This window comes from Prunus dulcis, chromosome 8 (assembly GCF_902201215.1).
Source record: "Prunus dulcis chromosome 8, ALMONDv2, whole genome shotgun sequence".
Classification (NCBI taxonomy): Eukaryota; Viridiplantae; Streptophyta; class Magnoliopsida; order Rosales; family Rosaceae; genus Prunus; species Prunus dulcis.
Window position 1 is genome coordinate 19,153,275 of NC_047657.1, and position 23,718 is coordinate 19,176,992.

Below are 23,718 nucleotides of genomic sequence, written 5' to 3' on the forward strand. Positions count from 1 at the left end.
AGACCCCACAATGTTGCAAAGGACTCAAAACTCAAGTGGTTATCATTCTTGCACACTAAGTCTTGTGTTCGAGTCCCCACAACATGGCACGTGTTGCGTGATAATTTTGGAAATGCACATGAGGAAGGAAGCAAAGGGGTTGCTTGGAACCAACCAATGTACTTAGACCAATGAGAATGTGTGCGCTTCCACAATCTTGAATAAAAATCAAAGCAAAGGGTTAAAAATTGAAAAGCATGTGGCACTTTTGATATTTTCCGACCAAAAAGAAATGATTCGCACTTGTATTTTGGAAGTTGAAGGACAACTCATATTTTCATCTGCAAAGTACTGATTCTGTTATAGGAAAAGAAAAGACTTTGAGGACAAACGTGAAATGAATAATAAGTACTAACAGAGAAGGGTTACATAGACAGGAAGAAAGATAATTCACAGAGAAGAGTTCGTATTCACTAGTGTAAGAACTGAACTGCCTGATAACCTCACACCTCCCCCAGAGCTTTCTTGATATCAGCCTGTGATAGGGAAGAATATTAGTTTAAGAGATGACCAGAGCTGTGCTTCTGTGTGTATGTATGTGTCTAAGAGAGACTGAGAGAACAAACCTCAATGCTCAAAGGAGACGTGGTTGGGCTGTACCGTTCGATAACATGGCCATCCTTGTCAACCAAGAACTTGGTGAAGTTCCACTTTATCCTATTCCCCAGAAATCCAGTTTTACTTGCTTTGAGGAATTTGTAAACAGGTTCTGCTTCTGGCCCATTGACACGTACCTAGATATAGAAGAGTACAGAATCCTGTTATTAAACTGTTATGTTTCATCTGCAGATTGCGCAAAAGAACTAAGATCTTAACATCAGATGCATCACTCGGAAAGAAATCATGATTTTGCTTACAAATCCAATCAATTAGCTTGTTTGATATCATGGATTTGTTTCCTGTCAAAGGTTTTCTTTAGTCTTGGTTGATAGTGAAGCATCTCCTAGAAAGTGGTTTTCTCTCGCTCTCCTCTCTCTATCACACATTCAAATATATTTGGCAACCATAATGGCCTCTCATATTCCACCACTGTGTAAACCATTTCTCATAAAGGGGTAATGGATAAAAAGGCTACAGCTGATACAGAATCAGTAATATTCTTCCCCTGTTGCAATCCATTGCAATTGACCAACCAGATGAAGATAACAAGTGATTGCATTACTGAGAATACACGTAAGCACAACCAACATCAATGAAATAACATGCCCATCGCACTCAACTTCAGGCACATCAACTAAACACTCAAGAAAGGAACCAAATAAACAGAAATGAAAGGTTTCCTACGTTCTACAGAAACTATATATATATATAAATCCAGAAGTCGTAATATTGAAAGGTGGCAAGGTTTATTCTTTCTTTTTAATATGCTCTAGTGGAGAAGGAACCTCATAATATTATTAGCACAGGGTATGGGCCACATTTTATACTGAAGTATGAGGGCATTAGTCTTAGCGTTTCCCTTTTTCACAAATCAAAACAAACCAGGAAGCCATCCAATATGAGTCTGAGAATTCTAAATCTTGATAATGCCTTCCTCAAAAAGCTCTTTGAAAGAACATGTGCTCTTCCAATGGTCTGTGCCATTAGAACTGACCCGCTGACTGGAAAACATCTAACTTATAGTGATTAACTTCTATTACCTAATCTCTTCATTCCTTTTTTCCAGATAATATCTACATTCCTTAACTCTAGTATTTAGGTGGGGATATAAAGGCAATAGCAGTGAGCAGTATTTAGCTGTCTGGTAACCTTTTTCCATTTCCTAAACTGGACATGGGTGAATTCAAACAAAAACCAAGCTGAGGATCATAGAAAAATTATTAGCAAAACCCATGAGCAAATAATAATATCACATATATAGTCATTTTCTTCAAAGCTCAGGATATCACAAGCACCATGTAGGACTAAGATAACCGGATTGATGATCTGATAAATGTGGCAAAAGATATTCAATTACCTTCTTGAATATCGGATATTCAGCCTTGTATCTTGTACATGCAAATTCTTCCGCGTCCTTGCTTGTCCCAGGCTCTTGCTTCAGAAACTGATTGCACGGAAATGCCAGGATCTCAAGACCTAAAAATACTCATGTCTAGACCGGATCAAACACAAAACTAACAGAAATATTTACTCTCAGTCTTAATGAGCAAATGGCATCAACTAAACTGATAAGAACTTGGAAATTAGCAACATAAACAAAACTATAAAATTTGGATTATAGAAAAAGAACCCAGAAGAGTTTTTCATGGGATTTAATAATCCTTCGCTCAAAATTAGAACTTCTTCGCGAAACTTGATTGTAAATATAGATAATATGTTCATACATATAGAGCAGCAGTGAAGGTTTAGAGGGAAGAGAAGAAACCTTTGTCCTTGTATTTGTTGTAAAGCTCGGTCAACTGAGTGTAATTCGTATCAGTAAATCCACTGTTAACACATAAGAAGAAGAAGAACACAAGGATTAATCAAGTGATCAAACCCAAGAACTAAAAAATAAAAATAAAAGGGGAAAAAGAGAGAACCATTTGGAAGCAACGTTAACAACGAGGAGGACCTTCCCTTTGTAAAGGCTGAGGTCCACGTCCTTACCTCTGCTATCCTGCCACCCAAAAACAAAACTTCTCAAGATTTCTGAACGAAACCATTGACTTGAAAAAGAAAAAGCAATGAACTTGGAATTACCTTTACTGTCAATTCATGGATGGATTTCTCAGAGACCGACTGTGAATGTGAAGCACCCATTTCTCTCTCTCTGTTTCTCTCTCTGTCTCTTTACAGAAGCAAAACTGTTTGTTTGGTAAAAATTTATACAGAGCAAGAAGAAACTGTGAAGGGAAAGATGAAGAAGGAAAGACTTTTTACAGTTGCCTTGTTTGTCATCAATTTGCTGCAGTTCACATGGCAGATAGGCAAGGGGCTCAAAACTCTTTCAATTTAGGGACAAGGGCTTCACTTCATTTCATAATTTACTCTCAATCACTTTTTTTTTTTGGCCTTTTCATTTTGTTGGGTCTCACGAGTATGAGAGGGGTCAGTGGTCTGTTTGCTCCAGCCAATATGCGTTGTCTTTCTAATTCTATCCAGTTTTTCTTTTCTTCGGGTAAACTATTTCTCATGAATTTCAGCCATCAGTCACTCAGTCAAGAAGATATTTGGATGTAAAACAAACCCTAATTAAGCCCAAAAACAAGAATCTGATTCAAAAACATCTCATGTAACATAAAAAGTCGGTGGACTGAGAAATAGCCAACTACCCTCATTAATATTGCGCAATAACAGTAAACACATAACAACCGCTCCCGCTGTCAATGGCCCGCACCACGTTCTGTTCTGATATTAGAAAAATTAAAGGGGAACTAGAAACTTAATATGTTTTAGAATCACAAATAAATTAGTTTCTATATTGAAAATAGATTACCTTTAATTTTAACAAGAAATAAAATCTTACAAGAATTAAGAGGTTTTTTTAAGGATATTTCTTAGACAATGACATACTAAACTCACACACTACAAGAATGCTAAAACAAGACCTTTCATAAGAGTGTTACTCCAAACCACCAGATTCTCGGGTCCATTGCGCAGAATTAAGAGATTTTTGGTTTATAAGAACAAGGCAATTTAATAACAAACGATTCTTCTAATAGTAGCATGGAAAGCGGCCCAATTTGATGTTTTGATAGAGTTGGCAGCATAAAATTTTCCAGGAACGGACAAGACAGCTAAGAAGAGAAATATACAGATAAAGATTGCACCAAAGCAATTAGTATATGTTCCATCAAATGCCCCATGCATGTCATAAAATTCCTATGTAAGGGCTTCCAAGAAATAAATCATTCTAAAATTCTGACATAAAAATTGGCAAAATTAAAAAAGAGAGAAATAAATTATACATGCCATTGCCAACCTAGAGTTAGTCACCAGCTCTCAATCATCTCTACAATCACCGTCTCCCTGCTCTTCTGCTTTTGCAGGAGGAAGGATACAATTACATATGTACAAATCCGAAGCATACTCCAATGGCCTGTCTTTGTGCCTTAGCCTCTCTCTCTCTCCTCTAAAAGGCCTGCGCCTCACAACATGAAGAACAATGGCTTTGGCGAAATGACCGGCCCTCTTGAATAAGCAGCAGAAAGCAAGATCAAAAATGGATCATACCTACCAATTATCAACTGCTACAGAATTAGCATGAGTTACAAATATTAACAAAATAGTGAATTTAGGGATATTGTCGCTGTAACACACCAGTCCCTGACTATTTGCTATGTTTGCTCATCGTGGCCGCCAGAAGCTTGGACCTGAACCACCATAATCTACAACAAATTACCAGGAAAAAATTAGGGAACAAAATCATCCCCTGCATAAAGAGACCAAACACTGCAGGAAATGCACACACCTCTGCCGTTGACGGGTATTGGACCTTCAAAAGGTGGTCTAAAGGGCATAGAGTCTCTGTGGTTCATTGATCGGGGAGGATATCTCCACCCTTGGCCAGGTAACCTTGTTGGTTCACATGGGGGGCCACGAAAGGGGGCAGTTCCATAAGATGTCTTGCCTTTGTCAGGATATCGACCTAGTGCAGAAAGAAAAGCAAATAATTTTAAGACACCATAAAATACCAGAGGAAACAGGGAAGTGTTCCAAAGCCTTGTTATTTTAAAAAATTACCAGAAAAAGAATGTGAAGGAAACCCCCAGCTCTCACGGGGCTCATAAGGGGGTTTCATTCTTTCATGATTATTGTAATAGTTTTCTCTGTCCCCATTCGGCCCAAAGTCAAATCTGTTGTGATAAGGAGGCGGCGCCTCCCGTCGAGGCTTTACCTGCTGATCTCCTTGAACATAAGAGAACTGATTTGATGGTGGAGCATGAGGTGGTCGTAAAGGGTAACCTTTATTATGAAAGGTAGCACCATCAGTTTGTGGAACATTTCTCCCTGAATATGTAGGAAAACTACTATAAGAGCAAGAAGTAGAATCAGGCATCTGTCTTTGAAGATCTCTACATTCAGGGGCACGAAAGTGCACGGCATCAGAAATTGTTTGGTTGATTCTTGGTGCATTCAACTGCTGAGGTGGAGGTTGAACTCTATTTTCATGCACGTTCTGCAAATGCACATCCAAGTTAGAACATGGAGGGTGGATGACAACAGGTGGAGGCAGAGGTGGTGGTGGTGGCGGAGGCGGAGGAGAAGATGGTAGTGGAGGAGATGATGGTGGCACATCTTGAGGTAATGGAGGGGCAAGGGGCAATGGACAGTTCTGTTCAAACTGATTATGTGAAGCCTGCACAGTATTAGCTATGGCAACACCACAAGATGAACTTGTGTCAACATCACAAGAAGGAGCGACATCCTCCATTTCAAGCTCTCCATCGACATCTTCCAAGATATGCCTATGCCTTTCAGTAGCGAGTGTGGTTTCATATTCTTCATGCCCACGAGGATTATGCTCAGGAGTGACAGCTTCAAAACTTTCCCCATCAGAATCACTTCCATCATGTTCATCCTTGAGCATGCGGGGCATACAAAATCCCGGAAGTTGAAAACTTGAATTGCTGCAGCAATACAGGAAGAACTCAATAAACGATATAATACGAGAATACAAGATAATCAAGGAGTAAGATGCAACCAATTCAAACCTTCCATATTCGTCAACAAGCATACCCTCCATTTCTCTAAGAGGATCATCCAAAGACCTTTCTGTTCTCGAGGAGCGCCTACCATAGGCACCGGCAGAAGAAGGCCCAGTAAGGGAATTCAGTTCTCGCATATGGCGATGAATTATGGACTCCGGAAAAATCCTCCTTTCCAACCAAAGTCTCAAAACCTTATACCAAAGAAGAAGAGCACGTAAGGCACTTAGAACAAGCCAGACAACAATACTGTCAGATGTTTGCCCAACACTAAGCAATAATGAATTGTAAGAGGCTACTATTACGATGTGCTATTAAAGGGAAATTAAAAAGACCCAACAAAGAAAAAAGAGCTTTGCTTGCCTTTAGACACTGCCTACGATTTTCATGTGCAGCACTTCCAGGAGGAGCAGCAGCTGACAACAACCGTGGCAGGACTGCTTGGATAGCAGAAAGGTACATACCACCACCATCACCTATTATTCAAAATCAATATCAAGATCACGAAATCCAACATATAGATGATTCATACTTTACTTATCTCTATATGTGTAAGATGATTAGCTCTGATACACTGAAAAGATGCATTACCCTTCAAACCTCGAGAGTACTGAGTGATTGAATCCACCAAGAAGAATAAGTCCACCCGTCTGTGTAACCTTGACTCAGTTTCCAAATGACGGGCAAGAATTTCCAACGCCTGAGTTTTAAAGAAGAAATATTACAAAAGGAGAAAAAATCTAGGTGCACGCTTGTTCTCCATAACAATTTCAACATTATTTAAAGTTCTAAGGGAAATAACAAAAGAAGTCCGTGGTGTATCATCTACAACTACAAACAGAAATATTTGCATTATATCCATTCAGTCATCAAAAAGGAATTCATATATCTAAAGATTTTACATAAGTTCGACACAATTTTGAAATTTAAAGAAAATAACCAAGGGGGAATCAGGTACCAGCCATATCTCCTCTAACTAATTTAGAAATTAGATTTCACCTACCTTCGCAGCTACACCAATCTTTCCACAGTCAATGGCTACACGAGTTGCTCGACCAATGCTCTCCTTGGTCCTTGTCAATGTTCCAAGCGTTGTCTCAAATGATGTGAGAGCAGCAAGTGCTTCTTCATACCTGCCCACAGATTTTGGTCTTTGACTAACCACTGATTCAGACTTTCCATCCTCATCAACTGGAGTAGATGAAATTCTCTTGTCTTGTAAATCAACATCAGGACTACAACTGCCATTGTTCTGAAGAATATTACTGCTATCTGAAGTAGACATGCGACAACCTGAGGTATTGGGAGGTGATGCTTGTGCAAGAGAATCTCCTCCATCTGTTACGGATGGACTTGACCGGATACCAGATACGGTTTTCTCACCTAAATACTCATTTGGATAAGAAACTGAACTTGGATCCTTCTCTGTTTGTCTATTTTCCACCTCTCTCACAACATCAAACCTAAAACAAAGAAATACAAAGCAACAGAGATTTAGAACATTACTAACCTAAAAGTTCCTCTATAAAAGATAACACAAAATGTAAAGCAGGTTTCGGTACCAAAAACTCCTCCATAACAATGGCAGGAAAAAAAGTAAACAAATTAAGGAAGTATAGACATTAACTTACTAAATGGAAAAGGATGGAGAGGGGGACAATCTTATGAAATATGAACAAGAAAACAATGAACTATCAAATTCTACTGCATAACTACACTATGGTACAGAAGCTTACATGTCATTGACCTCTCTGTTATCTTCAGAACGGGGCTCCAAAGACTCGATATTCTCACTGGCACCTTCTCCACCATAGTGACGTGGACTTGCATCATTTCGAGGTGAAACTTCAACCATCCCATGGATGGTGCCTGATACAGGATCTGTGCTCTTCAGAGCAGGCTCTGACGTATCACATTCAATATCAGGATTTTCTGCATCACAATTGCTCAATTCATTTTTAGCATCACCTTCGCCCTTCAGAGGCAACTCACCCATTGAAGCTTGATTGGCTCCAGTACCAGCCTCTCTTATATCCATATTAGGCAATAAATGCACTGGACTTTCAGTCTGGACTGCAGTTCCAATAGTGTGACAACCAGAAGAACCACCACTAAGATTTTTATCATCAGCAAGGTCCCCAGAATCTGGAAAATCATTAATTGAACATTCATGAATTTGAATGTTAGGACTCTCAGTTCTTTGATCAACATCCACTTCCACGACTGATTTAGTATTTTCCTCCAAGGTTACAGGGTTTGAACTGGTAGAGAATCTAGAAGCATCAACCCCTGAAGCTTTATTGCCCAAAGAGTCGTCACTCTGAAGTCCCAAACCATTCCCTGTATCACTTTCCACAGTGATAGGGAGGCATCTGCTCGTGGATGAAATATGGCAACCAATAGTAGACATCTTCAAGATTGAAGATTCATAATGGCATCTATCATCATCTTCAGCAGCATTAGCTGACATGGCTTCTAGAGCGCGATGAAGACGCTTAGATGGAGGTAAAACAGCTTCACCATCAGCGGATGAACCAAATGATTGGTCTTTCTTGGTGTTCCAAAGCTGAGGCCTATTTCCCAAAATTCGAGTGCAACCTCTTGAAGGTGTTATATTATCCAGAGCTTCATTTACCACAAATGAGTCCCTAGCAGCAGGGAAATTTTCATCACAATTAGAGGATGTGCTGATCGGCTCTGATGAATTGACCATAACTTCCTTCAAACTTTCTTCATTGTGCGCAAAGCTATCAGCTTCCTCATTAGCAGAAGATGGTTTGCCCATTCGCACCCTGGCTCGTTTCACCAATGGCAAGTGCTCATCTCCATCTTCCTTAGAAGAAGTTCCATTTTCCTTGGAACAAGTCCCATTCATCTTTCCACAATCAGTCTGCAGAGTCTGACTACTGCTTTGCAAACCAACCTCCAAAACTGTCTCCTTGTCCAACATACTAATAGGCTCAGATACATCATTAGTAACTCGCTTTCTGTTCGGCTTCCTTTTCTTCTTAATAACAACCTTACCTCCTAGATCAAGTCCTTTGATCAACTGAGCATCACCATCCATGCATTCAACAACAGTCTCTGAATGTTCACCTTTACAACCAGAATCAATAGCACCACCTTCATCAAGACTAAATGTGTCAGAATCAACTGTGACTACTTCAGAACCATTGTCTTCAATAAAACCATTTGAAACAAAAGCAGCTGAATTCACATCATCACACTCAGAGTTATCAGGTGATTTCCGTATTCGTTTATTCCTTTTTAAACACCTATCTCGAACTAGATTACCAGATACATCCCTAGCATCCTTGGCATCATCATCACATGGCATTATGAGGTTCCGTAATCTACGTGATTCCATCCTAGATGAGCTTCTTGATCGACGAGCTGGTGCTTCCTCTTTCTGTGGTCGCGAATGTCTTGATCTTTTTCTTGAAGAGCAGGTCACTGGCAGAGGTGTTTCAGTAACCATTTCTGTGGCAGCAGGTTCCTCAATTAGGGCCTCCTTATCAACCATTGCATCTATTTGTGCAGTCGCTGAAGCATCCTCAACAGATAAACTTGGCTCATTTCTATCAATTGTTGAATGTGAAGATTTCGAGCGTGAATCAAGAATAGCTTCAGGAGCTTCAGACTGATCCTTTGAACCAAAGTTGGACGAAGAGTCCACTGAGTTCCCTCCATTTGCAGTGGAGTTGAAATCATCAACTTGGTCCTCTTTCTTCAGCTTGTCATAGCTATCAATGATCTCCTGGACTGCACGAACAAAATCTGAACCCTTTCCATGACGCTTGCCCAGAAGAGACTGTTTCTTCTCCTCAGTAAATGCCTCAACATCCGCAGGGTTGCAGAACGCTCTGCATTAAAAAAGAAATACACTCAATGGAATAAGACAAACTAGCTAGCAAATATCAAATTCAGACTTCTGGTGCAGTTAAGGGTAACGCATCACTTAGGTAAGTTAGGTCACTGTCACCACAAACATAATGGGCAAGTGATGTAAAAAATGAAATAAAGATTTGTACACAATAGTATTGAAGTTTCCAGCTTATATATACATTCACAATGCACCCTCATTGGTATATATTTACTAAAGCCTAACTCACAATTTCAACGTTATTCAGAAAATTTCTGTCATTTCTATAATCTTTACTAATATTCCCACCAATATTCTGTGGACTACCTACATTTCATCATCCCTGATTGAATGTAACCAGCTAATTGATGAGGGAATGCTTGGGGTCCTGCAACGTCAATAACTTTAAAGGATAGAAGTTAAGCTTACAACCCTTCACTCACAAATCAAAGCCCTCTACGCTGTAAACATGTAAGCACACACATGGATGCAAGGACACTCGTGCACACATTCACATTCACAATCCAAGTAAACAGAAGGATAAAAAGAAAATATCCTTCAATAAACATTTGAGTCCTAGCGTATCAAATATACTTCTATGCAACAGGCATATATCAAAAATCTTTATCTCCTCCTAAAAAAACTCGTGCTTCATCAACAAAATCTTTATTTCCTACACCAAAGCCCTATGAAAGCAAATTTATGCCAGTTTTGCATGTGAAGCCAAAATTAAGATAGGAGAAAATAGATCATTTTAAAATGTGTTATTACAATTATTCTCCTTATAAAAGCATGAAACCTGGATGAAGTAAATGACTCAAAAGACCAGACTTTAGAAACAAAAAAGAAACGCATTCACATCCCTAACGTCTCCTATAGCTCCACCCAAACAAAGATAAATATAGGAATATGTTCACTCTTCAGAAATTCGGGCATGTTGTTGCTAGGCCATGAGTATGAATAATTGATCAAGTCAGTTCTTACTATAAATAAAAAAAACATTCGTTCGGGTTCACAATCTGGTAACATAAAATATTTGTCATGAAAACATTCAAACAGGCTTCACCTCCAAGCAAGGCTAAAAAAGCAACAACAAAAACCCCAAATCAATCCCACTTTTTTAAATCAATGGCACTCCCCACTTAGTATTCTAACAAGAGGGAGAAACTAACCACCATTTACTACGGAAATTATCTGATGTAGGATCATCATCTTGCCCTATTACCTTCATAATGTAAAAATTATTTGCCAAATCAGGTTTTTCCAGTGCATAATTCAAAGGGGTAAACGTCGACTTAAGTGTGGTCATTTATCTGCTATCCAACCAACTCTAAATTTTCCTAAAAGTAAAACAAATTCTTCAGGAGCTTCTTCCCCCTCATCTCTCTAATACTAATTATATGACCAGAAATAACTAGTAGAGATAGAAAAGTGTCATGCAAAGAACAAGAATGTAATAACAGAACGAGATCTTGTCAGTGGTGGGAATAAAACCAGGAAAGTAGATCCGCTGCCTTTTTTTTACATCAAATCACTTGTGATGCAAGAGAAATTGGAGTCCATCCAATAAAGCATCACACACAAATCTACAATTACACCCACGGCCTCAAATCTATGTCAAACTATAATTATTTCTCATACGAAGTAGGTTACTCTAAACTGATGAAATATGTTCAAACCTCACAATATCCTGAAAGAAAACATTCAAATAGTCTATACAAGTGCTTATTCCGGAAGACCTCCAAAAGATTTGTTTTCCCTGGTGTTGAAATACTGAGTAAAGTTTGCTACTCTTGGAGGGTGAAGCATAACTTTCTGACTTCAATTCAATGTATGCAAGTTTACCACCATTTGATTACATCAAAATTCTCTCCTTTTTTTTCTCAACGTTGTTGGTAAATTTAAAAGAGGGAAGAGTTGAGAGTTGTTCATCTTCATCAATTTACTTATTGACATTGTAAGAGTGTATAATGCCCTTACCCAAATTACCTTGTTTTATCCTCAGTTAATGGAATAGAATAAAGGCCCTAAATAATAACAATAAATCATCAGTAACATACAAGTTTTTCTATTATTAGTCACCACTCAACTTTGCTAGTACCATCCCTAATTTTTTTCAGAGGCAACTAACACTCACAGGGTGAAAAAAATATATACAACTAAAATTTGACTCATGTACAATTAGTGGAAAAAAAACTGAGGAGAATGAAGACAGACACAATAACATACTAGCAATTTTCGATTGACCAAAAACATATGAACATATCTAGCAACACAAGTTAAGAAGCCAACTACCAAATTTTGGAAGAGAAGAACAACATAATCAAGCTTTATTCTTCATAACTCAGTACAATCAACATAGTAATCATACCTTACTCAAACAACATGACATCATATTATCATAAAGTACAAAGTTAACTTCCGTCAATAAGTCTGATCTGAAAGGAAAGTCATAACTAATCAATTATTTGACTTACACCACTATAGAAACCACCGCTGTTAGACTAGAAGTTAATCAAGAATGCATTGAGTACTTACATCTGTTGGGTTCCAAAGAAGTAGACAAGTACTTTCTTCCAATCAGCAGAGTAACCCCACTTCTCAGGCTCGCTTACCTGCAAGCACAAACCAACTCGATAAGCCAAGTTAAGCAGTCCTAATAATCACTGAAAGTAAGTCTAGTAATCACTACAGTAGTGCACTTCCATAGTGACTGTCCATGAGAATCGATGAATATAAAGATCAAAGAAAATTAAAATTTTCAAATTTAAATGTAGAAACTTAACGCTAGTCATCAAACCCCCATTTCCAAATACATCGATAAAGAAATATCATAATAAAAATGACAAAAGTTAGATAAATAAAATTGAAGAACTCATGAATCACCTCTATCACATAACATTTCCAACTACCAAGACTAGAAAATTAAAAAATTACAAAAACCCAACAATAAAATTACAAAACCAAAAAAGCTAACTCAAGGCAATTAAAGAAGAAATAAATTGAAACTCAGATCCAGAAATCCATCCTTCCAAGCAATAGCCCACACTGTATCAAATTCACTAAGCTTGCACAAAAGCACCGAAACCCTAACTAAAGCATATTCCTCGACTGCGCAGTCGTCTTGACCGGCATGGCATAAATAAATAGATAAGATATTTTTTTTCACAGAAGACTTACCGTAGCAGGCCAAGCAGGGAAGCCTTTGACCTTAGCAAGTACAAGATCGCCAACCTTCCATTGGCGGCGAGCAGCGGCGGCCTGAGCGGCTTTGCTAGCTCCTTTCCTTCGGCTGGGAGCCATCAAAGAACCACCACCGGAGGCGCTTCAATTGAATTAGGGAACGCTATTTGAACTGGAATAAATACACGAACTCAGGGATGTGCCGCAACCGCCCAAGGAATTGAACAATCTGGCACTCTACGGAAAATCTCTGGGGGAGATTCGCAGGCATTGAAGCACAGAGATCGCATTCAAAGCGAGAGAGTGAGTGACTGAGACTCTGCACGAAACCCTAATTTCAAAGAGAGAGAGAGAGAGAGAGAGAGAGAGAGAGAGAGAGGGGGAGAGAGACGAAAGAGTTGGATGAGTATGATGGAAGAGTTTTATGTGGAAGAAGCGCAAACAGAGAGATGAGTTGGTTAGGTGATGGGGAGACTAATGTGCGCTAGGGGTGTGCAGTATAAGTCCCGTGTAGGTTTTTTGTTTGGCCTGGTTGCAATATGCTAACGTGGGCTGAATGTGTGATGTTACCACGGTCTTAGATATTGGCCATATTGCAAAAGACTAGTATTGTGCTATGCGAATAACACGTGACCCACCACCCGTGCTTCCACACTTCCTCAAGTAGAACTCAAATTACTTTTGTCCGCTTTGTGGTTAAACCCGGCCCGCTTCTGTTTGGTTTGGTATAAATAGGGCCGGGTTATCCACGAACTATATCGCAAACAAATATCAGTATATCATGAGCTAATAAGTTTTGAAGTGCTTAGTTAGTGAGATAAAAATTGTCATTTTGCTAGAGTTTTTGACTGAAAGGGTTTCTGAACTTATGCCCAATTTTTATTTTAATCCTCTAACAAATTTTTTTAATTATTTCGTGTCAGACTGGTCCTTCCGTGACCTTTTTGGGCAACTAACAAAATAGAAGTCGGGCAATAGCTGGCTATACGGCATGGCCTTGTGACCCATTGTGTACATGAGGTTTGGAAACTCCCACTAGTTGAGCCACTTTAAGAAGGCATGGACCATCATTATTGACCATTGGATCATGTTTTGGTATTCGGGCCTCAATCTTGGGTCGGATTTCTTTACTGAGAGGAACAGAAGGGGCTGGCCCATCTTGTCCTTTTTTTCATTTTACATTCTAAAATGCAAAAAGATTATTTTATTTGCCGTCAAAGAACTCGGATTCCAAGTCCATGTAGGCATATGTGCCTGTAAAAACGCGTACGCGGTAAGTCAAAACCCTTGAAGCCAAACTCTATATATAGTTTTCGAACCCCTTGTTGGACCACGCTCAAAACTCAAAAGTCAAAACTCACATATCGCATAACCCTACTTCACCAAACTAGAGCAACAAAAAACATCGCCTTCAAGAAGTTGTCAACAAATTTTCAGTGAAACCTGCAAGAACCAAAACCTAATTTTCTCAAAATGATCGTCTTGCCTCTGCCATGGGCCGCCAGACCACGTGAAGATCTTCATCACAGCCTTGTTTGCAAGGCCAATTCAATCAGTACAGGGAGGATAAATAATCTTTGTAGGGTTAGTGTAACTTCAACATACCAACCCAAAAGCCTCTTCCAAGTATTGATCAATAATAACCCATTTCAAAACGACAACGTTTTGATCGTCTCCAATCGCAGGCTAGAAAGCAATAAGAAAGAATATTGTACAAGAACATTGGAGATGGAAGCTGCTTCTTCTATAATCCAGAGGATAGAGGCCTTTGGGGAAAGGGTGATAGAGTTGGAGAAGAAAAAGTTGATGAACAAAACCAAAGGATCGGAACTATCACATGAGGAGAGCATATTGGTGGAAGATTTGAGTAGAGAGATTGTTAACAAGTTCTTGGCCAAACCGATTGAATACTTGAGAAGTGGTGATGGCGACTTGCAGGAAAAGTTAAAGGAGCTCGAGTTTCTTGTGGATATTCTTGAAGAATCATGTTTGAGGGGGGAGAAAGTACCAAACATTCTTTCATGCAAAGCCACCCACTAGATAGCTATGCCGCCTTCATTTCTTGGGGGTTAGGGTTTAGGAGGATTATTGCCGTGCCATATTTTTTTAGCTCTCCATGTATTGACAACAATTCTATTGCCACGCCATGGGGTTAATTCTTGTAACTCTTAAAATTATAGGTCTTTAACTCATTCACTTTTTGTTTTCTTAAGTTCGGCTTGTATTTAAAATATTCAGCCTTCAATATGTAATTACACTCTTAAAATTATAGGTTGGTTTATAAATTATATGTACAGTGATTTACCCAACTTGTATACGTAAATATTTACCTATAGTCTGGTTCTTTTTTGGTTAAGGATGTAGTTTTTTATGCATAATAGTTTTACTTACATACATTTATATATACATCAGTTTACCTAAAAAAACACCAAAAAATATCATTTGTTAACACAAACATTAAGAATTGAAATTATTAATTAAATATAATATAATAAATTCACACTTTTTCATATTAAAAAAATTTAAAGTAAAAAACAAAATAAGATAATGGGTCCTATTTTTATGGAACACAATTACCCATTATATTTTTTCATTCTAAAATAAAAAAATAAAACCAGTTCACACACACTCTAGTGTTAAAACATTCAAAATACTATAAAATGTAATTTGTTAATGCAAACATTAAAAATTGAAATTATTAATTAAATGATGATAATATGGTAAATTCACACTTTTTCATATTTTAAAATTTTAAAATTTTTTAAAAAATGAGATAATGGTCCTATCTTTACGGAACACAACTATCCATTATCTTTTTAAATTCTAAAATAAAATATAAAAAATTAAAAAAAAGCAGAGTGTGTACCAACCAAGGTACTAGTATGTACTAAAAGAAGGTAAATTATGTATGAGCAAAAACACAATAAAGGAGCAAGAAACCATGATGGATAGGTAAACGAATATAGTCACACTCAAATTTATTGGGGGTGTTTGTTTGATTTGTCCCTTGTTGGTTTCTTGTGTCTTTCACATCGCGGGTTTCATTTGGTTTTGATGTTTGTGGATTTTCCCTTTGGGCCCTAGTTCTATTTTCATTTGGGTTACGTGTTGACTTTTCTAAAGAAAATTTTGATACTAGGCTTTGCCTATCTTCTGTTTCGGATTCACATGCTCCATCGTATTGATTTGTAGAAAAATAATTAAATAGGTGTAATATTTATGTATTTTAATTTAGGAAAATAATAAAATGTGTATATATATATGTATTTGAAACTTGATAGTGAGGTTCATAAAATAAAATTAAAAAATAAATAAAAATAAAAAAAGAGGCAAAAGAAGAAAAAAGGCTTGAAAGTGAAGGTGAGACCAACTGATGATTAGCTTTTTTAGGTCGGGCTCCTCCCGACTGACAAAGTAAAACGTTAATTTTGGAATACCATGGGCCAACTACTTTCCTCCCTAAAATGGAATAATAGTTCTACTTTTGTACATAACTTGACCACGTGACGACAAAATAGTGGGACCCAACACTAAACAAACTACCTATCAAAATCATGAATTACACGTGGGAGCCTGCAACGCCAACACGTGTCAAAGAATGGATATATCTTGTGGGATATTTTTTGGGCCAACAGAACAAGATATTTTGATTCGCAAGACAATTGGACACGTGGCGCCCAACGAGTTTATACCCGATTCCATTACGCTGATCATACAATTCCTCGATTCACTATCTAAGTATCCAAGCAATGACATGCTAACACGCGTCGATCCGCAAATAGAAATTCGACATGTACCCTACTTGCGCAAAGAAGTATGCGAGTTAGTTAACCACTCGAAACTCAACACGTGCCCCTGGACTGTACTCTCGTCCCCCATATATATAAGCTCGCGCGACAGCATTGGCTTCATCTCGATTATTGATATTTTTTTTTTCTCCAAAAATACACCCTAGCATCGTCGCGATGAGTTTGAACCGGCGACTCAGACCGAACCCGCCGAGTCAGAGGTCCGATTCAGATGACCTCGGAATTCTCAACGAGCGGATACTATTCCTCGTTTTCCGGTCCATGAAATGGAATATTCAGGCGCTCTGCTCAACCGCGTCGGTGAACCACAAGCTCCGAGCAATCGTGAAGAGGCTGCTGTGGCGGGAGCTCTGCGCGCATAGCGCCCCGCGCATGATAGCGTCGCTGGAGAACGCTGTGCCGAGCGGTCGAATCGGCGGCGGATGGCACACGCTCGCGAAGCTCATGTTCTTTTGCTGCGGCTGCGAGCCGACTCGGAATTTCAAGGTGAGTCGACCCACCCCGGGCCACTTCGTCAAATCGTCGAGGTTCTCTAAGACTTCGGGTCAGAGCTTCTTGACGAAGCGGTGCCGGGGCGATTTGCTGTACGTCAGCGACCCGTGCGAGCATCAGATGGGGGAGAAGGAAGACGATTTGGGGATTTACAGAGGGGTATTTAAGGGATTTGACAAGTCAAAGACGAGGGCGTATTTGATCGGACGGCGAGTAAAGCTTGAAGAAAGGGTGAGATGTCCTTACTGTGGGGCCCCCGAGTGGAGCATGACCACGGCTGGGCTGGTGCCCAAGAGCGCGGCTCGGAGGCTTGGCTCGCATCATGGGGCGTTGGAGTATTTTGTGTGTGTGAACGGGCACATGCATGGTTCGTGTTGGCTGGTGCCTTTGTCGTCCGATGATAATGAGGATGATGAGATGGACGGTAGTGATTACTCCGATTTCAATGATAATGATGGTGGAGTCCGCAGAATTGGCTACGACGATCGGACGGCCACAAATGGAAGTATGTGCTCTATGGGGGAGGAAGTTGTAGTGGACGGGCCCGCAAAGTAACTGCCCTCTGGGGCCCGTTTTGATGGGTCGATGTTGGACCGTTGCTTTTGGTTTCTCTCCGGTGATTCGCACCTGTGGAGATTTTTTGGGTGTGGGATGATGTGGAGATTGGATAACATAAATTTAGGCTGACGTGTAACATTTTTGTGGAAATTATTTGTGTGAGTTCCGTTCCGCTGCTTCTTTTTTTTTCTTTTTTTTTTCTTTCTACTCTTTTTTTTTCTTTTGTCTTTTTTATTTTATTTTGCTCCTCAGCTGGATGGAGCATGGTAGTGTGTGATAGGATATTGGATTTTATATAGCCATTCTGGTTTGTCGATTACTTTTATTTTTTATTTTTTATTAAACAGAAACTTTGTTAGATAAACTTCAAAGACATTAATAAGATATTCAAAATGCCAATTCTGAAAAGGCAACAAACTAACATGCTAAAAGTAAAATTAACGCAGATAAAAGTTGCATTAAAATTACTAGTTCCAAACAAAACTCACAAACTCAACATAACCAAAACTCTAAAATAAACAAATCCTATCACCACAACCTGAAGAAGCGTTGTCGCGGCCACAACCATTATCGCATCCGTAATAGATTTAGAGAAAATATGATTTCTAGTAATCTATCTGCACATAAGAGCGAACAAATAAACGAAATCAAAAACTTTGTCGAAGAATAATTAGGTGATTTGCAGCAACTTCCGTCAAAGACAACATAAAATTAAATTTAGAGAACAACACTTGTGTCATGGGTAGTTAAGGCTATGGTTTGTCGATTACATTGACCACATAATATCACATATACCTCTTTTTCTTTTTCTTTTTCTTTTTCTTCATATTATATGGTTGAATCTATTATGTTTAATTTGAGGGCCGGAATTTAATTAATAAATAAACTAATTTATGCATACAATTATAATTTATCAAAATCTAAATATAAACAGGAGGTTGCAAAAAATTTTAAGATATAGATAATTAATTGTTGTTTTTAATCCTTAGGAAAACAACCAAAATGAATTCATAAAAGGCCTACATTCAACTAAAATGTGCAAAACACTTTTAGCCTATTTTGTGTATATAATTTTATAACAAGTTGTAAAACTAAAAATTGGAGTTACATGTAATTTACAAGTAATTAGAAAATATGATTTATATTACACTTACGCTTAGATCGTTTTTTTAGTTAGTATGTGCCAATTGGTTTTTATTTATTTATTTATATATATATATATATTATTTTTAGAATTAAGAAAAGATAACATGGATAGTTATGTTCAATAAAAGTAGGACCTATTATCTGATTTGTTTTTAATTTTAATTTTTTAAATATGAAAAAAGTGAATTTATCATATTATCCTCATTTAATTAATAATTTTAATTCTTAATGTTTGAATTAACCAATAACATTTTCTGGTATTTTGAATGTTTCACCATTCTATGCCTTTTGCTTTATATATGACCACAAATCGGGACTGATAGATTTATATTTATTAAATCAAATCCTTGGTTAAATTTTGAAAATAGATAAGTATTTTTTTTACGAACAAAAAAAAAAAACATAGAAAATAAATAAAAGGGGCAGTTGGGTCAAAGAACAGATTCAAATACATGCTGTAACGTACACAAGCGTGAGTGCAGCGAGGCCAAACATGCCTCCGACCTTGTTGGCGCCATCGAACCGCTCTCTATTCTGCTTCCCATTCCCAAACATTTGATCGACAAAAGAAAAAGAAAAAAAAAAAACCCAATCTCATCCCTCTCTGTCCAAATTTTCAATTTCAATTTCACTGAATCCCAAAAAGCCACGCCCAAGGCACACACAGGTTCGTCATGCATATGAATATGTGCATTTCCTCTGTTTCATCTTCTTCTTCTTCTTCCTCTGTTTGATAGCCGTTTCGAATGTGAATTTGCAGGAGCTAGCAATTGAAAATGGCGACCCTTCAAGATATATCAGTATCGGCGGCCATCAATATATTGTCTGCATTGGGCTTTCTCGTGGCCTTTGCTCTGATACGGCTTCAACCGTTCAACGACAGAGTATACTTTCCCAAATGGTACCTCAAGGGGATCAGAGGAAGCCCCACGAGTTCTGGGGCTTTCGTCAAAAAATTCGTCAACTTGGACGCCAAAACCTACATCAAGTTTCTCAATTGGATGCCGGCAGCATTGCGGATGCCTGAGCCGGAGCTCATTGATCACGCAGGCCTCGATTCCGCTGCCTACATTCGGATTTACATACTCGGGTAACTTTTTCATGTACATGTTACAAAACAAATGTCACATGTGATCGTCTTTACGGGGACTGTTATTACTACTCCAAAATAGTAGTCTTAAGGTACAGGAACCTTAGTGCAGAATAAATAACTATTTTGGTATGCTAATAACAGTTCCCTAATTTTTCATGCTAAACTATTGATGATATTTTAATGATACTAATTAATTACACGTAGGTTGAAGATATTTGTCCCCATTACTGCACTTGCGCTTATTGTTTTGGTGCCTGTCAATTATACCGGAAATACGCTGGGAAAGACCCGTGAAGTAACATTCAGCGATATTGATAAGCTCTCAATATCCAATATTCCTTCCGGATCTCCCAAGTGAGTTTCTTCTCTCTTATTTTGCTTTGTTTTCTTCTAGGCTGTAAATATCATGGTTTTTGGGACTCAGAAATACTTTTTGTTGTTGGTTTTAATTCACCAAGTATGACTTTATCTTATGTCTTGTAGGTTTTGGGCACATATGGTGATGTCTTATGTCTTCTCCTTTTGGACGTGCTTTGTTTTATACCATGAATACAAGACAGTGGCTACTAAAAGGCTTGCATTTTTAGCATCTGAAAAACGCCGTCCAGATCAATTTACGGTGAGGGCATCTACATGGTGCTCTGTTTTGTTTCCTCAATGATATGTGTTTATAGAATTTGATTTATTATGTCTTCTCCCATTAGATTCTGCTTAGCTTTCAGCTGTTGACAATATTATCTCTATGTCCCCCACAGGTTCTTGTAAGGAATGTACCCCCAGATCCTGATGAATCAGTCAGTGAGCATATTGAACATTTCTTCTGCGTAAACCATCCCGATCACTACCTTACACATCAAGTATGCGGTTTTTTAAACTTGTTTGATTTTTTTTGTTTGTTTGACTGCTGAAAGAATCAGCATATACTGCTGAAAAAAATTTCAAGAACAAAATAGTAAACTGTATTGTATCTGCAATAGGTTTCCAGTGTTACAACAACTTAACTATTGTTTGTAACCTTTAAATGTCTGTAGGTTGTATACAATGCAAATAAACTTGCGGCGGTGGTCGCGAAGAAGAAGAGTTGGAATAACTGGCTTGTTTACTACCAAACCAAATATGAAAGAAACCCTAAGTCAAGGCCTACTACAAAGGTTTCTTTCTTTACTTGATATTTGATAACCGCTCAATTATGTTTTTGTTTGAGAGTTTCATTTGTTAATAATTTGTCACTATTGAGTTCATCATCTCATATCCCATTAGACAGGTTTCTTGGGCCTGTGGGGACATAAAGTGGACGCGATTAATTACTACACAGAGGAGATTGAGAAGATGAGCCAAGAAGTGAGTATGCCTCCTTATACCTATACTTTGTATTGACTTATGCAAGTGTTGTTGCTATTTATTTTTACATCTGCTAGCTAATTTAGATATATCCAATGAAGATGCTGCTGCATGTAGCCAAATATTCTCTTCTCTTCCCAAAAAATGAATGGGAACTAATCTGCTAGAGTGTACGTGTTGTTTTTGTTCGTCCGTTCTAGATGCATAATGATGTAGATTTCATGCAGGAAAAACAAGAAAGGGAAAAGGTTGTAAGTGATCCTGATGCCATAATGCCTGCAGCATTTGTTTCATTCAGAACGCGATGGGGAGCAGCTGTATGTGCTCAAACTCAGCAATCAAGTAATCCTATCCTCTGGTTGACAGAGTGGGCTTCTGAGCCACGCGACATCTATTGGAGAAATCTTGCAATTCCATATGTTGAACTCAATGTTCGGAAACTACTCATGGCTGTAGCCTTTTTTTTCCTTACTTTCTTCTTTATGATTCCAATAGCATTCGTCCAATCTCTAGCCAACATTGAGGGGATTATGAAGGTCCTTCCTTTCTTGAAGCCACTACTGGAGATGTGAGTCCCTATTTCATTCTGTTAGTTATTGATTTCTCATGTGTGGTTATATGGACTAAGAATAAAGGTTTCAAATCGTCACCCCTCTTTTCTTTTTCTTTTTTCCTTTTTTCCCCAGGAAGTCCGTTAAGTCTGTCATCCAAGGTTTTCTTCCAGGAATTGCATTAAAGATATTCCTTGCTATGCTTCCAATGATTCTTATGATAATGTCCAAGATAGAAGGTTTCACATCACTCTCATCTCTGGATAGGAGGTCTGCTGCGAAGTATCATTTGTTCATACTTATAAATGTGTTTCTGGGAAGCATTGTTACAGGAACAGCACTTCAGCAGCTTGAGAAACTTATGAACGAGCCCTCAACAGAGTAATTTTGTGTAACTCTTTCCATGTGTCTATCCAGACTGTCAGAGTTGTTTGTCTTTTGTTGTGTTAATGGCAAATAATAATTTCCAATAAGCAGAAATCAAGATGTACCATTTGCATCCCTAGGTTTCTTTTCTTATGGAATTACGTTGATGTTTTTCACAACTTAGCAGCAATGTTGACATTTGCATCTTTGTGTCTTACACTTGGAATTTTCCAAATTTGACTATTGATGATGGGATATCTGACAGGATACATACTATTGGTTTTGCAGATTCACAAAAACTGTTGGGAGGTCCATTCCAATGAAAGCCACATTCTTCATTACTTATATCATGGTTGATGGTTGGAGTGGAGTTGCTGCAGAAATCGTCAGATTGGTTCCTTTAATTTTGTTCCACCTTAAGAACACATTTTTGGTCAAGACAGAAGAAGACAGGGAGCAGGCAATGGATCCTGGTTCCTTGAACTTTGCTACAAATGAACCTAGGACACAGTTATATTTTCTGCTGGGGCTTGTGTATTGCGTTGTCACACCTATACTTCTTCCTTTCATTCTTATCTTCTTCTCTTTCGCCTACCTGGTTTTCCGTCATCAGGTACGTTAGCTATACCACCATTGCTCTAGTTCATATTTTCCATGATTGTCTTGACCCTTGCTCTGGCCGGAGAAATATCAAGCACAAGCTCATTCATTTATATATTAGCATTAAGCTGAACTTTGAAGGTTGAAGTGTTTCTCAGTTCATACTTAGATATTCTAGTGTAAAATCCTAGAGCAATTTTCCTTGTTAGGTGGCACTAATAGTTCTTTTCCTTTTGTTGCCAGATTATTAATGTCTATGACCAGAAATATGAGAGTGCGGCAGCCTTCTGGCCACAAGTGCATCGGCGGGTAATTATTGGCCTAATCATATCCCAAATTCTTCTAATGGGGCTATTTAGCACATTAGGTGTTGCAAAATCAACATTTATTCTCGTTGCACAGCCTGTTTTGACAATCTGGTTCCATAGAGTCTGCAAGGGACGTTTCGAATCAGCATTCTTAAAATTCCCATTGCAGGTTAGTTTCAATTTTCCAGTTTCCATTACAAGGAGTTTCATCTGTACATTTACTTAACCTTAATCACTTGCATTAATATATTCTTAATCTATATATATGTCTTTGGTTTGGCAAATGGCAACAGGAAGCAATGGTGAAGGATACAGTTGAAAAGGCAACAGAACCAAACCTGAATCTGATGAACTATCTTAAGGATGCTTATGTACATCCTGTGTTCAAGGAAGGGCAGCCGCAGAAACATGAAGACCTTGATGAAGAAGACAGCAGCCCTCTTGTTCCCACAAAGAGAACATCCCAAATGGGAAGCAAACATGAGTCTGATGCCAGTTCTGAAGTTAAAAATTGATATATCTGAAATCTTATCTTAGGATTAAAAGCCCCTTCTTCTTCTAGTGTTTATTAATTTCCCTTTAAATGTTGTTACTTAGTTTTGATCTTGTAAATGCACCAGGAAGAACATTGATTTATGCTCTAGTATTCATTCTGTTGATAATAGGGAAGGAAGCCAATATTTGTATGTTGTAACATGAGTTAATTTACTGCCATGGCAGCTCAAGCTCATTGGTGGTTT

General features: G+C 38.3%; 3 protein-coding genes across 5 annotated transcripts; 2 read left to right on the forward strand and 1 right to left on the reverse strand.

The window, feature by feature from the left end:
• Positions 1 to 220: 220 nt before the first annotated feature.
• On the reverse strand, positions 221 to 13,299 carry LOC117636809 (protein HUA2-LIKE 3-like). Of its 3 annotated transcripts, XM_034371485.1 has the most exons (15): positions 12,712 to 13,136; positions 12,070 to 12,146; positions 7,406 to 9,532; positions 6,673 to 7,132; positions 6,261 to 6,369; positions 6,033 to 6,145; positions 5,676 to 5,863; positions 4,705 to 5,591; positions 4,415 to 4,609; positions 2,722 to 2,783; positions 2,562 to 2,638; positions 2,405 to 2,466; positions 1,997 to 2,115; positions 606 to 773; positions 221 to 515 (listed from the first exon to the last, which is right to left on the reverse strand). In XM_034371485.1, exons 1-15 carry the CDS (start codon positions 12,832 to 12,834, stop codon positions 483 to 485), a joined length of 4,800 nt encoding a protein of 1,599 aa, XP_034227376.1. In that variant the 5' UTR covers positions 12,835 to 13,136; the 3' UTR covers positions 221 to 482. The 3 variants fall into 3 exon arrangements, with proteins under 3 accessions (XP_034227376.1, XP_034227374.1, XP_034227375.1); XM_034371483.1 differs by lacking the exons at positions 221 to 515; positions 606 to 773; positions 1,997 to 2,115; ... (1 more) ...; positions 2,562 to 2,638; positions 2,722 to 2,783 and adding exons at positions 3,753 to 4,208; positions 4,282 to 4,349 and having other exon boundaries at positions 4,433 to 4,609; positions 12,712 to 13,299; XM_034371484.1 differs by lacking the exons at positions 221 to 515; positions 606 to 773; positions 1,997 to 2,115; ... (1 more) ...; positions 2,562 to 2,638; positions 2,722 to 2,783 and adding exons at positions 3,753 to 4,194; positions 4,282 to 4,349 and having other exon boundaries at positions 4,433 to 4,609; positions 12,712 to 13,138.
• A 3,324-nt stretch (positions 13,300 to 16,623) lies between these two features.
• On the forward strand, positions 16,624 to 17,750 carry LOC117637317 (EID1-like F-box protein 3). Its single transcript, XM_034372178.1, has one exon. The coding sequence runs from the start codon at positions 16,680 to 16,682 to the stop codon at positions 17,568 to 17,570; it is 891 nt and encodes a 296-aa protein (XP_034228069.1). The 5' UTR covers positions 16,624 to 16,679; the 3' UTR covers positions 17,571 to 17,750.
• Positions 17,751 to 19,244: 1,494 nt separating this feature from the next.
• On the forward strand, positions 19,245 to 23,647 carry LOC117637456 (CSC1-like protein At4g02900). Its single transcript, XM_034372345.1, has 12 exons — positions 19,245 to 19,386; positions 19,480 to 19,809; positions 20,017 to 20,166; positions 20,296 to 20,431; positions 20,568 to 20,669; positions 20,844 to 20,963; positions 21,073 to 21,153; positions 21,381 to 21,721; positions 21,840 to 22,085; positions 22,359 to 22,683; positions 22,914 to 23,147; positions 23,272 to 23,647. Exons 2-12 carry the CDS (start codon positions 19,496 to 19,498, stop codon positions 23,491 to 23,493), a joined length of 2,271 nt encoding a protein of 756 aa, XP_034228236.1. The 5' UTR covers positions 19,245 to 19,386; positions 19,480 to 19,495; the 3' UTR covers positions 23,494 to 23,647.
• Positions 23,648 to 23,718: the final 71 nt, after the last annotated feature.

Bases quoted from the DNA above. Each gene is read 5' to 3' on its own strand.
- LOC117636809 (XM_034371485.1), bottom strand. From the start codon at position 12,834: ATGGCTCCCAGCCGAAGGAAAGGAGCTAGCAAAGCCGCTCAGGCCGCC. The intron at 4,610-4,704 runs GTAATTTTTTAA...TTTCTGCACTAG, and splicing joins TCCTTCACATTCTTTTTCTG to GTCGATATCCTGACAAAGGC. The intron at 2,116-2,404 runs GTTTCTTCTCTT...GAGTATTTTTAG, and splicing joins CAACAAATACAAGGACAAAG to GTCTTGAGATCCTGGCATTT.
- LOC117637317 (XM_034372178.1), top strand. From the start codon at position 16,680: ATGAGTTTGAACCGGCGACTCAGACCGAACCCGCCGAGTCAGAGGTCC.
- LOC117637456 (XM_034372345.1), top strand. From the start codon at position 19,496: ATGGCGACCCTTCAAGATATATCAGTATCGGCGGCCATCAATATATTG. The intron at 19,810-20,016 runs GTAACTTTTTCA...AATTACACGTAG, and splicing joins ATTCGGATTTACATACTCGG to GTTGAAGATATTTGTCCCCA. The intron at 22,684-22,913 runs GTACGTTAGCTA...TTTTGTTGCCAG, and splicing joins ACCTGGTTTTCCGTCATCAG to ATTATTAATGTCTATGACCA.